The 17127-nt window shown below is 48.8% G+C and overlaps 2 protein-coding genes and 1 long non-coding RNA gene across 4 annotated transcripts in view; all 3 read right to left on the minus strand.

Moving 5' to 3' along the window:
• Nucleotides 1-66: 66 nt before the first annotated feature.
• On the minus strand, nt 67-2371 carry LOC123104489 (UDP-glucose 4-epimerase 3). Its single transcript, XM_044526355.1, has 8 exons — nt 1959-2371; nt 1794-1843; nt 1542-1677; nt 1329-1430; nt 885-1194; nt 716-798; nt 550-641; nt 67-462 (listed from the first exon to the last, which is right to left on the minus strand). Exons 1-8 carry the CDS (start codon nt 2193-2195, stop codon nt 366-368), a joined length of 1107 nt encoding a protein of 368 aa, XP_044382290.1. The 5' UTR covers nt 2196-2371; the 3' UTR covers nt 67-365.
• Nucleotides 2372-7325: 4954 nt separating this feature from the next.
• LOC123104491 (protein LEAD-SENSITIVE 1) lies at nt 7326-9877 on the minus strand. Its single transcript, XM_044526356.1, has 2 exons — nt 9632-9877; nt 7326-8274 (listed from the first exon to the last, which is right to left on the minus strand). Exons 1-2 carry the CDS (start codon nt 9723-9725, stop codon nt 7562-7564), a joined length of 807 nt encoding a protein of 268 aa, XP_044382291.1. The 5' UTR covers nt 9726-9877; the 3' UTR covers nt 7326-7561.
• A 5120-nt stretch (nt 9878-14997) lies between these two features.
• The window catches only part of LOC123104492 (uncharacterized), a 20630-nt gene continuing 18500 nt past the window's right edge, over nt 14998-17127 (minus strand). Inside the window, exon 4 of one of the 2 annotated variants that reach the window (XR_006450371.1) lies at nt 14998-16566. This is a non-coding gene — a long non-coding RNA (uncharacterized lncRNA). The remainder of the gene's footprint in view (nt 16567-17127) is intronic. The other variant, XR_006450369.1, reaches the window with a different exon arrangement.

Below are 17127 nucleotides of genomic sequence, written 5' to 3' on the forward strand. Positions count from 1 at the left end.
TTTGCCTGTATATTTTAACCAGACCCAAAAATGATCCAGGTAACCAAACTCACCCTGCGAGTACTATAGATCCAAGCAGTAAAAAGTTTGTAATGATTCGCTTCATCAGTCTCGCTCTATAATTGGAAGGAAGAAAAAGGAAGCAGATGACGGCCCATGTTTGAAACCAGACCAAAATTCTGTGGCAAGCACCAGCCCGGCCCAGTGAGAGTCCAGTCTAACCCACCCAACTCAAGTTCCATCTTGAATAGTAGTACTAGTAGTAGTACTACAACAGAAAACATTTTCTGGGCACACTTTAATGCCCTGGGCTTATTGACACATCTTTCTTTCACGTTACAAGGCTCCCGACGGGCCCCATCGGATCAGTCTTTGTTTTCAGCGTCGCCGCAGTAGCCGTACGGGTTCTTCTTGGCCCAGTTCCACTGGTCCCTGCACATCTCCTCGATCCCGTACTTGGCCCTGCAAAGCAGCAAAGCGGCACACCATAGCACGTTTTAATCCATCTCGCTCGATAAGCTATGACTGGTGTTCACGGCGATCGGTTACCTCCAGCCGAGCTCCTCTTCGGCCTTGGCGGTGGACGCGTACACCTGCTCCGAATCGCCCGGCCTCCTCGGGCACATCTTCACCGGGATTTTCTGCAGCCAGAAATGTCAGTCTCAGACCCGTTTTCATCAGGCAAAATATCAAGGGCAAAGAAGAACGTGTCAACCTTGCCGTATGCCTTCTCGAAGGCGCTCACCATCTCCAGCACCGTCGTCCCGCGCCCCGTCCCCAGGTTGTACGCCACACAGCCTGACAAAAACAGAAGCGCACTTGTGGTAAATGATGCCGGGCGCTGGGTTGGGTTGGTTGTTAATTGGGCCGGCGGACGGACGCACCGATGTCAGGGGTGGCGAAGAGCTTCTCGAGCGCGGCGATGTGGCCGTCGGCGAGGTCGACGACGTGGATGTAGTCCCTGACGGCGGTGCCGTCGCGGGTGCGGTAGTCGTAGCCGTAGACGTTGAGCTCGGGGCGGCGGCCGACGGCCACCTGCTGGATGTAGGGGAGCAGGTTGTTGGGGACGCCCTTGGGGTCCTCCCCGATGTCGCCGCTCTCGTGGGCGCCGATGGGGTTGAAGTAGCGCAGCAGGATCGTCCTCCACTCCGGGTTCGCGTGCTGGTAGTCGCGCAGCATCTCCTCCAGGTACAGCTGCGCCAATCACATCGACGCCAGTCGAAAAGGTTAGATTAATTGCCGAAAACTCCGATGGCCATCGCTGTCGACTTGGGCAACGTGAGTGTGTCAGGAAATCGTTTCTGACAGACTGTATGCAGAGAGTTTACCTTGGTCCTGCCGTACGGGTTGAGGGCCTTGAGGGGGGAGTCCTCGAAGCAGGGCACCTTCTCCGGCTGGCCGTACACGGTCGCCGACGACGAGAACACCAACTGGTAGGAAACATTCTCCAAAGTGTCAGGGCCATCACTGAAGATCGTCGGCCATCTCTGAAGAGCAGGGGACAGTGCTAACGGGATTGGGGTTTTACGGGGAGGGAGTACCTTGTTGCACCCGTGCTTCTTCATGACGTCGTAGAGGTTGACGGTGCCGACGATGTTGTTGCGGTTGTACATCTCCGGATGCGCCACGCTCTCCGCCACCGCCTTCAGCCCGGCGAAGTGTATCACGGCGTCGTACCTGGTGATCAGTAGTCGCACGGCAAAACGGTTAGTCTCGTCGATCGATCGCCACGATTGGGAATCAAATTGATGCTCCTGACTGAAGGATGAATCGATCGAACAACTAGGTAGTACCGCTTGGCGGCGAACACCTTCTCCAGGTCATCCTTGATCGTCAGGTCGCCCTGAAATTCACCCAACCAATCTACCAATCAATCAGGGTACAGAACTCTGCCTCGAGCAGGATCGAAGAAGCTGAAGGAGACGACGGTGGGCGCAGGCAGTTAGGAGTATACGTACGAAGATGAATTGGAGGCGCGCGGAGAGGGCGGGGCCGACGATGTGGCGGACGCGGTCGAGCGCCTCGGGGACGGAGTTGTGGAAGTTGTCGACGGCGGTGACGGCGTAGCCCTTCTCCAGCAGCTGCAGCACCGTGTGCGTGCCGATGAACCCCGCGCCGCCCGTCACCAGCACGCTCCTCCCCTGCCCCTCGCCGCTCCCTGCCCCGCCCCCAGCGCCAACGCCGCCGATCGCCATCTGTCGCTCGCTCTCTCTCTCTCTCCGTGTTCCGTTGGGGATTTTGCACTCGCGTATGTACGCACGCCACCGCACCGCCGAAAGATTTATAGACTGGAGAGGGTACGTGCCCGTGCGAAGATAGGCCACGAGCTATAGTCTAGTACGTACACACGGATCGGGATAGGAGTAATTGCGTGAATATTCGTTCTGATCTTGACCTGATATGCTGTGGCACCGTTGGCTTTCCTATCGCTTGGAGCTCAAAAGGCGATCGATCGGCCGATCTCGTCTTGATCTCTGCTACTATAGTTAGTTTTGGGAAATCTCAAAAAAAAAAAGAGTTAGTGTTGGGGTTTTGGCACGCTGCGAGGCAGCTCTATCGGCTGCGCCGGCCGGCGCGATGTTCCCGGCCGTAATAAGTGATGTGAGGAACCGCGCGCCAGTAATTCGGCAACCAACAACGCGCTACGCAACAGAAGCGTCCGAGATAGGTGCGTGCGTGCGTGACACACGAGTCACGCCGCGGCGAGAGCGGCGCGCGGCGGGTATCTCGTTGCCCCCCGCCCCGCCCCGCCCGATCACCAACGTTGCCATCGCCGTCTCCATCGGCCTCATCCACAGGGGAATAATTATGGGCCGGAAAAAAACGGTTCGGCCGCCGCAGGCCCAAATGAACCGTTCATAACCGGCACGAGTCAGGAGGGGTCCTCTCTCGTCACCGCAAACCAACGTTTTCAGGAAGCAGGGCGTGGTACCTACTACGTACGTGCAGAGTCGTGGAAGTTGCGGCGCACCGGCCGTTGGAGGAGAAGTGCGGGGAACAACCACATCCCTTCTTCTTTTCCGTGCCCCAGTGCATATCTCTCTTCGGCCGGACGGATATGCATGCATGACACGGTAAAGGGAAAAAAAAGGATAAGACATGCACGACCTGTTTCATGTCTGATTGATGGGGCGGCAGCTCTCCCGAGACGACGATAACGGCCGTGGGGAGGAGGAATCCGGTCTTCATGGGCTGCTCGCGAGCGCCCTCTTCCCAGATGCTTAGCGGGCCTCTAATCCTGGCCTTCTTCGCATCGGCGCAGTGCATTTCGGGCCGTTTTACCAGCTGCGATGAGCGGAAAAATGCCACGACACTGGCCCAAAACGACAAGAAAAGTCCCTATATTGACCTAAAAAAATTCCCTATTGAAACTGAGGTCACATGGGCGGCGAGAAAACAAAACGGAATCACTATGAATCTGACGCCAGTTTTATAGTGGCAATTGGGGGCGAACAAGTTCGTAGCTGTTAGATGTTCGCACGGATCTTAAAGTGTTAGACCCAGACAAATCAACATGGCAAATAATTGAATCAAACCCTGTCAACATTTATTCGTTTATAGTTTTTTGCCATGGAAAAAGTGTTTATAGCTTTTGCCATGTCACGCACATAGATTTTGCCATGCCAAAAACACCCTTTTTGGCCATGGCAAATTAATTAAGATTTTTGCTATGGCAAAAAAGTTCAAACCCGTTGCCATACAAACCAACACACTTTTTGTCATGCAAATTAGTTAAGCTTTTTACTATGGCAAAAAATTTCAACCCGTTGCCATGCAAACCAACACATCTTTGTAAACCATTTTGCCATTATTTTCTCCCATGCTCATATGGCAAATTCACTCGTAACTTTTGTACTCCTAAGTTCCCGCATGCTTGGCAAATCTACATTCATGAGGTTGCCAAACAATTGAACAAGAATATCTAGGGTCACAAAACGTGGCAACTAACCAACAAGTGGGACCTCATACTTTTTTGGGACTGTAATGGCAAACTAATGTGCCATGGCAATCAATTTTTGCCATGAGTTTTTGGAGCATTTAAATTTTTTCTGTTGGACCTTGCAAATTTCTTTTTTGCACCATGGCAAATTTTCTTTATATACCAAGGCATATTTATTTTACGGACAATGGCAATTTTTCCTTCTTAACCATGGTAATTTTCCTTTTGAAACCATTGATTTTTTTACCACGGCAAATGCAGAAATTTAATTTTAGTTGCATGGCAAATTTAATATTTTCGACACACAAAGTTTTTATGAACAAAACCATTGTAAAATACTTTTTGTTTTTTCTTATTTTTTCTTCACGTTTTTTGGGGTTTGGACATTTTTTGGTGCAACACTAGGCAACTGGACTGTGCCTGGCCATTTTTCAGTTTGGGCCGGCAGGATCTGTGCCGGATGGGTCAACAGATAAGACTATACCCCGTTTCACGCGGGGCTTTAAGCGGTTAGTTTTTTTTTCCTTTTTTGTTTTTGTTTTCTGATTTCTTTTTATTCGGACAGATGCGGAGAGGAGGCGCTGGGGAGGTGGACAACAGAAATGAAAAGGAGACGGAGGGGAATGGTTTGTGTGCGGCTAAGGTAGCTTCTCTATCTCGCGTTCGCGCTGAGACTGAGCACTTTACCCTTAATCACTAGAAGAGCTCGAGCCAGGGTCCTATTTTCGTTCTCCATGACTTTAAAGCTGCGTCTCTTTATCAATTCTGGACAGTTCTGTAAACATTGGTTTCAGGGGTTCTATGACCAAAATCTGACCGAACGACTGAAAACATGGGCATGGTAGAGCTTGTGCGCCAAGATTCGTGCGGGTAATCGAATGGTAGCTAAGATGTTTGCTCGAACCTGCAGAAAATCTGGCATTCGAGTTTTACAGTTTGGGGGAAAAATAGTGCTAGAACAATTTCACCATTATACAGTGGACCATCATCATACAATAATCTTGTAATGCTGCCTATGAACATCAAGTGGGTAATAAAAGTGGAGCAGGTTTCTCGAAACAAAATTCACTAGGAAGCACACATGCATACGTATAGACTTCAGAATCTGGCCGGTACAGTACAGTCCAAGTCAACCAGATCCACCACTGAGAGAATAATAATTTCCTGTGCTGTAGCCTGTATGTAGACCCAGTGATAATATTTTCTGATTAACCTGTCCGTGACAGTGGTCCGGGCAATGATAGTACCCCTTTCCCTTTCTCCGGCCAAATCCACGCCCAGATCTCCACTCACAACCTGGCAGCCAGCCAGCCAGGCTTGAGGCCAACTCCACCGCGCGACTTTAAACGGACGTCTGTTTTGTTCGAATTCTGTTCGTTTGGGTAGGGATTTGGGGTTGTGTCCGGACGTGTCCTGAAATGCGGTGGTCATGCGCCAACCGCGCGGACGCATCCTGTCAGCATATTATTTCTTTGCAAGTCATTAGCTTTATTTCATCATTTATTTTTGGTACATGGATTGGTACATGGAAAATGCATCATCACATTTTGACTAGTAAAGCAAGACCAAAAAAAGAAGAACAACAAGAATACATTTTAGAAGATAGCCAACTTCTATAACTGCCCCCTTGAGTTGGGTTAGGGCCTTCTCGATGCACTCATTGTTGATCTGTGGAGGGGGGTCGATCTGGCATCCTCCTTTCTTCTTCAAGCCAGAAGGCTCGATCTGGCATCCTCCTTTCTTCTTCAAGCCAGAAGGCTCGATCTGGCATCCTCCTTTCTTCTTCAAGCCGGAAGTTGATGTTGCTTCCTCCTCACACCTAGTCTCGTGTCTAGCCTCTAATCTAGCAACAAGTGCACTGGTCTCATTTTTAGCCTCTATGCTAGCTAAAAGTGCACGAACATGTACTAAATTTCGCTCTATCAATATATCGATGTACTCTTCTTCCCAATACCAAAACTTGCATCCATTCTACACATCAAATTTTGAAGTTAGCACAACTAGTCAAATCTAAAGCACAAACCGAAGCTAAAAAAAGTGCATACCCCATCGTTTAAGCACCTGATGAACACCCATCCGGGATGTTCCGGCGTTGTAGACACGCGGCGCACGACCATCCTTGGGCAGTGGTCGCACTTAATGAGTGGCAACGGTGCGCCGGCGAGCTTTTGGGCAAGCACCGAGCCCGGCCGACCGCCATTCGTGTATCTGCCGGCGGACCACCGACGGTGCAGATCCGAGCGGCTAGAGGAGGAGCCACTGCCTGCATGTGGCCTTGCGGCCCTGCCAGGGCCTTCCGGCGAGGTGCCCGGCCAGTCCATGGCGCGGCCCGACCTCCCACAGCCGGCCGAGCTCAAGACCGACCGGATCCGCCCCAAAACCGGCCGGCGGGTGCGCAAACCAGGTGGCCGTGGTTGGGTAGCTCGGCGGCGCCGAGGGGGAGGGGTTGGGCGAGCTCGCGTCCGAACTGCACGGCTGCAATGGCAGCGGCGGCAGCGAGGGGAAGAGTGGGGAAGAGTGGAGGGGGTGCGGCCGGAGGGAGGGAGGGGGCGGATAGAAAAAGGCCCGTCTTGTGCCACCGACAGGCGGGCCAAGGGAGGACACGCGCAGACGACCCGCCGTCCGCGTGGTGTCCGTTTCACCTCAAAAGCGGCGCAAACTTGGGACGCGGATGGGTCGAAAGCGGACACAAAACGGACAAAAATTCGTTTGCTCCCGCGCGTTGGGTCGCCTTTTTTGTTTCTTTTACCCCAAATGAACGGGGTGGGACAAGATAGGGTCGCGCGGTGGAGTTGGCCTGAGATCCAGAAGAGGAGAGGATCGGTTCAAAACAAGAGAAAGAAATGACTCGAGGGGTCAGCTGCCAGATCAATGATTAATAAAGGTACACTAGAAGACGAAGCGAAGGTGAAAAAGGGAGAGGCAAATGCTGGCACAGCGTAAATTTCCAAGGGAGCAGGCATAGCAGCAGCAGCATCTTTGCATGCCCCAGATCTTCATTCTTCCACATGCAGAAGCAGAAAGCAGTGAAGAATCTCGTGGTAGAATCCGGACAAGTTGTCGTCATTTCACACTACAATCACGGAGCCTGGACGAAAGATGTGCCGATCCAGGGATAAATTACGCTCAATAGTCCTGCCCGGTGAAAAGTGTAAACACGCCCTGCCGACAGTTTGCCATCTTGGGTGACTCAGGACAGAATGGCCAAATGAAGCAATTCCAGTCCATCATACTCCTTCCGTCCCGTAATATAAGACGATTTTATAAGCTGGGACGGAGGGGGTAGACATGAGGAAAAGCTTATGCCGTAAATTTCCAGCAGAAGGGAAAGAACAAAGAGCTAAACACCTTGAATAGACTGGACGGCAAAAAAAACTAGCTAAGCTTACTGAACAAACTGTTGAATTTCATTCACAGAACCAGATTGGATAGTTGTTCAGTTCATCATGTGAAGTGCGCACTCAACCAAACGAGAGCATGTTCCATAGTTACATTATTATCTATATATATCGACCTTAATAATATACTGAAGCATAGATTCGATATTATCCACAGTTCCACACCACCTACCCACGACGAAGCGCAGCGAAGCTTATACTCCCACAAATTGCATCGCCGAGCTCACCTCTCGCGCTTTCTCTTCAACGGGAGCAGCTTCTTCACCTTGTCTGAGCTTCTGTTCACCGATTCTGTGTCTTCTACGCGGCGGAAGCCAAGGTGCGACGACAAGTTCTCCACTTCGACTTTGGCGACATCCTTTCTCACTCCTATGTCGGTGATGTATCTACCGGCACAGTACATCCCGGCTGTGACAGTGGCCATTCCAAGCGGACCGGCAGCAAAAATCTTGAATGGAGTGGACAGAAGAGCTGCCAGAGGCACGCCAATGGCGGAGGATGCTTGCCCGCTCACCCCGATGCCAGGTTCATCCACGGGTACAAGTCCAGTCTTGCAGTAGAGTGCAAAGTCCTCGCAATTCTTCTCGAACATGTCGTAGTTGCCAAACCCATTCTGAAGCAAGTGCATAGCTCTCCGGACCACAACCTCCGATGGGTCTGATTGGGCAATGGTGCAGGTTCCCCCACGAAATTTTGCAAGGAAAATTGCAGGTGGCACTCCGTACTCGAAGCAGTAGAGGGAGCCATTGCCAAGAAAGCAATCCAAGCAGGTGAGTACGACCCCACTATCGGCCAGCTGAAAACCACAGTCTGGGAATGTTGGGCACTCTGATGAAGCCTGTGAGATCAGGCCAGAGATGAAGTTGGATGAATCCGAAGATTCAACTTCCTTCTTTCGTGTAAAATGGACCACTTTGCTTCCTCCAACATAAATACCTGAACACGGAATTAGTAGCAACTGGATAAGAAAGTGGCTAACACTAGAACAATTTCTCCATAAGCAATATCCAATAAAATAGAAACAGATGCAGGGAAAATAGACAGGTTGGTGTGTGAGCGGGTGAGTGTGGGGCAGGGGATAAGACAGTTTGTCCAAAAAAAACTGACAACGGGCACTTTATTAAAGCATCAAGATTCTACAGTTTTGACAAATAATGCAGCTTTTCCGTGCATGTACCCATGGCATCATGCGCAAAACATACAGCATGTCCTCCCTGCATATGGGCTATGGCCCTCACTGAATGCACAAAAAGGAGCACCTCAATAGATAGAACACTGCATGGGCGAATAAAAAGCACTGATCATTTTGGCTCCCTTGGATGTAGCCTCACCAAATCAGCAACAACTAATATGGATCCGAGGGAGCAGTTTTTTTGCAGACAATTAATATGGATCAAAGATAAAAGGGGTAACTCCGATAAAGTTGGAATAATAAAACAAATTAAAATTCGATGGTACTTTGATGATTCTAGTCTACAGTTACTCCAAACGAATTAATAATAAGAAGGCTTGAAGTGGTTATCTCTTAGAGTGAGAGCAATCTGGAATTAATAATAAGAAGGCTACTCCACGAAGACAGCAAAGAGCAGATACGGACAGACAAGTAGGTCAGCAGTAGGTGAGCAGCAACAAGTGCCATTTGTTCTACATGTAAAGCAAGGAACATGGCATGTGGCATCCCAGCCATCTGGAAGGATTTGGGGATGGACTTGGGGAGCTTCAGTTGAGCTTGAACCCCCTCAATTGGAGCCTAACCATCTGGAAGGAGTTTTTGTTTTGCTTTTGCGGTCACAATGGTTTTAACACCAAAATTAATGCTGTCGCAACTTTTACATGGTATAATACTGAACTCCGGATGAAAGAGAGTAGAGATCGTACAATAATTGGGGGATGTGGTACAGCTGACAAGTTGTCAATTTCTCATCAGGTAGCTTGGCATTGCAAACTAGACAACCGGGGAAGGGAGACTTGATGGTTGACGCGCATCTCTCCTACCAATCAAGCGATCGTTGCTTCAAGCAGGGGACTTGGCTCTACAGAGTACAGATAAACCCCAGGCTGCCAGTGCCGCAGTTGCGAGATGAAACATGCAGGCGCACGCTAATTGCGAACAAAGGACATGAAAACACTAGCGTGACTGAAACCCCGCGGCGAAAATGCCCCCGCATTCAGGCACAATTCACAGCGCCGCCGGCCGGCGGAGCAATCGGGTAGCGAGAATTCAGGGGCTGAGACCCCGAGGAGCGGCGGAAACCGCGGAGAGGGGAGGGGAAGGGGGGCCGCTGCAGCGTACCGTGGTGGGAGTAGGCGTAGACGGCCCTCCAGGTGTAGATGTGGTCGCCGGGCCTGACCTCCGACCGCTCCACCCGGTTCGACAGCAGCCCCATCCTCCCCGCCGCCGCCGCCGCCGCCCCCAACGCTCTCCTCCGCGCTGTCGGTGCGGCGCCGTGGCTTGCCCTCGCGTCCGTGCGAATGGAGTGAGCTCCAGCCAGTCTATATAAAAGGGGAGGTGGAGGGGGCGGAGGCCGAGGCGAGGTAATAAGGCTGGTCACAATGGTGAGGAACTTAGGAGTAACATCACACACTCCAATACAACTTTGCTTATGTGGCACATATTTAATGAAGAGAGAGGTGCTTGTGATAACTAGCTAAGTTACCGGAACATCACACACTCCAAGAAACAATGAGTCTATAACCTAATAAATACATCTTTGCATGACACTACATAGATGTTCCTACCCACTATGAAGGTAGTAATATAGTCTAGGGAAGTGTGTAAGTTACTAGCTTATGTTCTTGCCCATTGTGACCAGCCTAATGCGGGGGAGGGCGGAGGCGAGGTATATTCGCGGCGGCGAGGCCGGGGGGAGGGGCGAGGTAAAGAATGTCGCTGTCACACGGCGTCGCGTCACCCACCACCGGTTCGGTTGGTCCGCCCGTTGCGTTGCGCTCGAGCGAGTCGTGGGTGGAGCCTCGCTCGGTCGCTGGCTGGCTGGGCGGGCTTCCGTTTCCCGGCTCGGGGAAACCACAAATGGTGGAGACCGAAGGCGAAGAATAATCACGCCGGTCGCGCTCGCGTCGCATGCCGCCGGCGTCACGTGGCGAGGTGGGTCGGCACGTTGCTCTGCATGGCTCGCGGTCCTGAAATGAAAGTTGCAACGAATGTGGCGGGGCCGTCGGGACGGGTCGTAGGGCATCGGGCACCAACTAGGGGTGCCAACCCACACACCAACTCCGGCTGCGCACCTACCTAACCCCGTGCCAGGTGCCGCGGTGAGAGACGAGCCCACGCCGTGGCAGGTCCCTCGGTCGGATCTTCTTCTTTTCTAAGGTAAAAGCACACCAAGCCCAGGAACTTGTCGTGCCCGTGATGTTTTGACCCACAAACTTGCAAATCCTTACTCCGCCATCCAAAAACTTGCAGCCGATGTGCAAAAAAGCCCACAGCCAATCCCACTGCGATATCTGGCGCCACGCTGGCAGAGGCGGTCGTCGCATAACTTTGCAGAAACCCCCTGGCCTTTACCAGTAATGAACCCGCACTCCACATCTCTCCCTCTCGTTCCCCATTGCAGCTCCAGCCAAATCCCTAGTTTCTTTCCCTCTTGTTCCCCACTGTATCGCCCGACGCAAGAAGCATGAGAGCTAGGTCGGCGGCGGCGGCGAGTCTGGGCTGTGGAGCGAGCGACAAGGAAGGGTTGCACCATTGGAATCAGTGGAGCCATGCTTGATTGCCCCTGTTCTTCGTGTTTGCACTGACGGAGTACACGTACTGAAACCTGACAAAATAGTACTCCCTTCGTCCCAAAATTCTTGTCTTAGATTTGTTTACAAATGGATGTATCTATTTCACATTTTAGTGTTAGATACATCCGTATCTAGATAAATCTAAGACATGAATTTTGAGACGGACGGAGTAGTGAACAAGCTAAACTGAAAATAGAACGCATGGGGTGATAAGAGCGAAATGCGGGTGCTTCTTATACTCGTCGTTGTCAGATGAGAGTACAATTGGGTTCTTGTTGTTGCCTTGTTGAGTTGACGTCGAGGAAGACGCAGCGGCAGTCGCTGCCCTTGCTCGCTCTCTGGCTGCGCGCTCCGACGGAGGACGACGTCTGCCTGCGCTGTGGACCAGGACGCAACTATGATGGCGTCGTCGAGCTGCTGCTTGGCTGCGCGCAGAGCCTCATCGGCATGCGTGGTGAGCAATGATGCCTCATACAGCGGAGCTGGTAGCTCGAAGACGACTTCGTCAGGCGGTAGGTATTTGTCGCCTCCAGCCTCCCTCCGTTGGGCGCACCGTCTCTCCTACACCTCCTTGAACCCCGCCTCTTCCCATGCATCTTCCAGCTCGTGCTCCCGACGGACATCAGCGAGCTCCGCAGTAGTTGGCTCGATATCAGAGTTCGCGGTGGAGCGGCTCGAGTAGCTTCGCATGGCCGACGAGGAGCTGCGTGTCCTTGAAGACGAGCGATGCTTGTCCTGCTACCGCTAGCTCCGCAGCCCAGGCTCGCCGTCGTCGTTGACCTATCTCTCATGCTTCTTGCGTCGGGCGATACAGTGGGGAACGAGAGGGAGAGAAACTAGGGATTTGGCTGGGGCTGCAATGGGGAACGAGAGGGAGAGATGTGGAGTGCGGGTTCATTACCGGTAAGGTCCAGGGGGGTTTCTGCAAAGTCACGCGACGACTGCCTCTGCCAGCGTGGCGCCAGATGTCGCAGCGGGATTGGCTATGGGCTTTTTTGCACATCGGCTGCAAGTTTTTGGGTGCCGGAGTGAGGATTTGCAAGTTTGTGGGTCAAAACATCACAGGCGTGACAAGTTCCTGGGCGTGCCGTGCTTTTACCTCTCTTTTTTATGTGAGGGGGCTGGTGGAGAAGTGAATGGATAAATCCGAGTACATATGAACCTATTTTGAAAACATATTTTAAATTTTAAAAAATCTGAAAAAAATAATTGCACGACTACGTCTTCATGTTCTATGCGTGTGCATAAAGTTTTATAGAAAAATAACTTTTTTTGTGGTATGTGTAAAAAGGACAAAAAATTATGTCGTGAAATACTATTTAGAAGCACTGAAATTTTGTCTTTTTTGCGGAGGTAAAACAAGCAGACATTTTTCATAAAACTTTGTGCCGCATACACACATTTGCGAACATGTATACGTGCCATTTTCTTTTAATTTTTTTTAACATTTTAAAACATGCTTAAAATGCATTTTACGAAAAGTGGGTGCATATGCTCATGGGTTCAAATGGTGTCCTCTTGGGGCTAGTGTGCATATACTTTTTTTAATATAATCTCTGCTTCTCAAGAAGTAGTCTGCGGAAGTTTGAGGTATGTTCGTAGTCGTTTCTTTCGTTTGTCTTCATCGATCGAATCAAACCCCACTGATTTGTTTTAATTTCAAAGTAAAGAAAGCCCATCACGAAGCGTTTCTCCTCAAAGCAAATGGATCCTCTAACATTGAGAAGAAAAGTTAGAAAAGCTATATTATCCTAACTTCCCTTCTCTCTCAATATAATTAAGACTAAAATGACTTAAATTAATTCGTAAATTGATGATCTACTGTGTACGTCTATAGTAATTAGATACAAACACATTGATGGTTAAATAAAATTAATTTTAAGTTATTTATATCTACAGTAAATACCAATAGTAAACAACCAACTAACTACCTACTAACAGTTCTAACTTCCCTTTTTCATTTTATACTAGGCTAGCACTGTAGCATAGTGACTTTCCTTCTCTATGTTACAGGATCCGGTTCCCTCCCCAAAGGCCCAAACTACTCTGTTTCCCCTCGAGAGCCATGATGAGCGGCGAACGCTAGGTTCCGCCGTCCCGGCCGCCATCTGATGTCGATACCGGCCGCCCAACGTGATTCGCTCCGACGGATACGTTACTGAAAAGCGTGATTCATCCCGTGAACCAAGCATTCATCCCGAGAAACCCATCTCTCCACCGTCGCCTAGACCCACCTAGCTGGAGCATTGTCGTTGTCCGTCCTCCTGCACCAAGGGTGTGTTTGGTAGAGTGGATGAAAAGTGCATGAGGGTCAAAGTTTCCAATCCAACCCACTTTTGCTTGTTTGGTAGGGTCATGGGCTCACATGAGCTATGCTCAACCGATGCAAAAAAGGCCCTCAGCTATGCCCATCTCATGCACCCCAGAGAGGGTGCATGGAGGCAGCCATGCTCGCACCAACCCTCGTCCCCACCCATTAGACCACGTCCAGATATGTTTAGATTTTTAAAAATTATTTATAATTTCAAATTTTGTTTAAATTTTCCAAAAATATTCAGAATTAAGTATATTTTTAAAAATTTCAAAAAAGTTCAGAATTTCAAAATTTGTTTAAATTTTGGAAGTGTTCAGAATTTCAAAATTGTTTAAATTTTCAAATCCAGAATTTCAAAATTTATTTAGATTTTCAAAAAATATTTATAATTTCAAATTTTGTTTAAATTTTAAAAAATGTTCAGAATTTCAAATTTGTTTTTTTCTAAAAAATCAAAATTCATTTAAAAAATCAAAAAAGTTCAGACTTTGAAAATATGTTTATATTTTCGAAAAATGTTCAGAATTTTAAATTTTGTTTAAAATTTTCAAAAAATATTTAGAATTTCAAATTTTGTTTATATTCTCAATAAAAGTTTAAAATTTCAAAACATGTTTAATTTTTTCATGTTTTTCCAATTTTTTTCATCATTTAAAATAATTATTCGGAATTTGAAATTGTTTAGCATGTCTAAAACACATGCAGGCTTCTCAGCTCAGCATGTCTCAGCGCATACACCACTGCCAAATAACAACAAATGTATAGATTCAGCATGTCTACACTCAGCATGTATGAAAGGAGAATAGCTAAGCTAGGTCCATACATGCTACCAAACACACCTATGCTTCTGTCCTCCGTCACGGTCTCCCCCCTCCCCCCCCTCTCGTTTCTTCAGGATTTTTTCTATCTACCGCGTATTTTGGTGCAGTAATCAATAAGGTGATCTGGTGCTTGTCCGTTCTTTGTGCAGATGCTGCCGCGGCAACGAGATACCTTGGGTTTTGTTGTGCCAAGATAACGAGCTTTGGGGAGAATGAGTTTGTGTGTTCAGCGGCGTCAAAGTTCTTCGGTACAATGCTCAAGGTTCGCTGTATTTGTAAAACTGAGGGTCATTGCATTCAGTTTATACTACCTCAAATTTATGGTCCTTTCACTATTGATTCTTGCTTTTATATTAAGTGTATATTAGGAATTAAGGTCCCCTGGTTAGAAGTAACCATAGGTTCTTTCTACTTTGTGAAGTACTAGCATTTTTTTTCTCTTGATTTTTTTTCGCCCAGCTTAAATGATTTGGCACAAACATACACAAGGGAAGGAGGGAGGTACTAAATTTATACGTCGATTTGATCCTGATCTCAATGGTAGATTGCTCTCCTTGAAATAGACATACTAGAAGGGGACGCGCTCTTTGCTGCACCGTTTTTTTACCAGCCTCTTTTCTACCTTTGATGGTGGGCTCTTCCTCCATGTACCGTGTTGCATTTTGACTTCCGGTAGTTGCCAGTTCAGTATGTTGTTACGGTAAGGGGTTATCACCCACCAGAGCGCATGAACACCCACCACAACAAAGGAGAGTCACATCTCCTTTGTAGGTGTAGGGATTGCCTAAGCAGAAGCTAGATGATATTTGGAAACTATAGGATTAGAAGTTAATGCCTTTCATAGCTACGTATATTTAGCATGATAAATGAGAACACAACGTTAGCATATTGGAGAAGAGCTGTAGTTACGTGTATGAACATGTTCAGTTCGGAATTTGGATAAAACTGTTTACTAAAAATGACACATGGCGCTTGTTGGCACAATTAACATCAAAAGGATTTTCATATGAGAGGATAACATCAAAGTAAAATGTTTCCTGAACATATCGTTTGTTTTTGTAATAAGAATGAGTCAAGGCAATTTCCCGGATGCTCAAAATCAGAGTCTGAAGCTTTAAACATAACCACAACGCTAGTATATGAATACTGCTAAAATAAATATATTTAGTTTCTACAATTATCCTCCATAACTGCATTTCTCTTGGCCCATGTGTGTGTGGGAGAGCGGGTAGCTCTGAAACTGACCCTGCTTCTTTGCATCAAGACATAAAGAGAAACAGGAAACATCAAAACATCAATTATACTCCCTCCCTCCGTCCTAAAATACTTGTCATCAAAATGGATAAAAGAAGATGTATCTAAATGTATTTTAGTTCTACATACATCCTTTTTTGTCCATTTTGATGACAAGTATTTTCGGACGGAGGGAGTATTAAACACTCAGGCATAACAAAAAAGACTTCATAAAACTGGATAAAACCTTTCTCTCCATTTATGAGCTACCTATAAAGAAAGTAATGCAAGGAAAAGGAAACATGGTCAGTTTCAGAGCTACCCGCTCTTCCATGTGTGATGGAGTTTAATATCTACAAAAGTAGTTTCCCATGAACCACTCAGTTTCCATGCATTGCTTAGTCCCAACTCCTAACCAGACTTCTGAGACATATTCGAATCATTTATAAAACAGGCGACTTGAGATCATCCAATCAAGAGAAACTCCAATCAAACCTTCCTGAAGACAATTCTGATCACGGTCTATAATGAAAGTTTAAATCACTCAAAACAAAAATAAGATCTTTAGTACCAGATAAAACCTCTTTCGTCATAAGAAAGTATCCAAATGGGAATTCAAGAGGGGGAAACCAGAAGGGGTGTACAATCAAAGTTAATGACAACTGCTCTCTAAAAGCGTCATGCCACCTGTTAGAGTACGTAATGGGCCTAATGGGTCTGGGCTGGCGGTATAGCCCGTTAGTCTTAGGGTTAATTAGAGATAAGGGTCGCTTGCTTAGGAGTCAAGTAAACCTCTCTATATAAGGGGAGGAGATGTATCAATCTAATCAAGCAAGCTACGTGCCACCACCGGCCGCGCCACCAACCATCGTCACCGGGCCGATGCTGCTGCCTTGGCAGCTGCCGCACCCGGTGGCCTCCGCCGCGCTCGCCGGGCCGCTGCAGTTGCTGCCGCCATCGCCCTGGCAGCCGTGGCAGCCGCCGCCCCTGGCGGCCTCCGCCGCGACCGTCACCCTATTGCAGCAGCCGCTGCAGCTGCCCATCGCCCCGCTACAGCTGCCGTCGCCACCTCCGGTCAGCTCCGGCCCGGCTCCGACCGCGCCGGCGGGAGTCCTGATGTCAGGACCCCGACTCGATGTCACATCGATCTAGCTGGTAACACCTCATATCACTTTGCGGCCTCACGCACGGTATCCCCACGGGTGTCGTCTTACCTTTTCCCGGGACCGTTTGCGCCTTTTGGCTCACGTATATGATAGTGTCGCTAGCATCCATATGATAAGGAGTCCGGGCTGACATGACTAGTCGTAAACCCAAAGTGGCACAGACTTACAGGGACAGGCATCCATGACCCAGCTTCGAACGTGTCGGTCATCAGCAAGTGGGTCCGGGCTGTAGCACTGGGCTAGCAGGACTCCGGTAAACCGGGCTGTAGCGGGCTAACAGGACTCCGGTACTCAAAGCGTGACATTTCCCCGAATGGACAGACACAGGAACGAAGAAGGACACATGCCGGCCAGCCTAAGTGTTCCAGAGCAGTAGCAAGCTACCATGGCTCAGCGGTAACACTAGGAGACATTTCCCGGTAAGAGAGGCTACTAAAGATAAACAACTAGATAGTCAGATCCCACACATACCAAGCATTTCAATCATACACACAATATGCTCGATATG

The sequence above is a fragment of the Triticum aestivum genome, chromosome 5A (genome assembly GCF_018294505.1).
Source record: "Triticum aestivum cultivar Chinese Spring chromosome 5A, IWGSC CS RefSeq v2.1, whole genome shotgun sequence".
NCBI lineage: Eukaryota > Viridiplantae > Streptophyta > Magnoliopsida > Poales > Poaceae > Triticum > Triticum aestivum.

Bases quoted from the DNA above. Each gene is read 5' to 3' on its own strand.
- LOC123104491 (XM_044526356.1), bottom strand. From the start codon at position 9,725: ATGGGGCTGCTGTCGAACCGGGTGGAGCGGTCGGAGGTCAGGCCCGGC. The intron at 8,275-9,631 runs GTACGCTGCAGC...TTCCGTGTTCAG, and splicing joins CTACGCCTACTCCCACCACG to GTATTTATGTTGGAGGAAGC.
- LOC123104489 (XM_044526355.1), bottom strand. From the start codon at position 2,195: ATGGCGATCGGCGGCGTTGGCGCTGGGGGCGGGGCAGGGAGCGGCGAG. The intron at 1,678-1,793 runs GTACTACCTAGT...ACTGATCACCAG, and splicing joins AAGGTGTTCGCCGCCAAGCG to GTACGACGCCGTGATACACT. The intron at 642-715 runs GTTGACACGTTC...TTCTGGCTGCAG, and splicing joins TCGAGAAGGCATACGGCAAG to AAAATCCCGGTGAAGATGTG.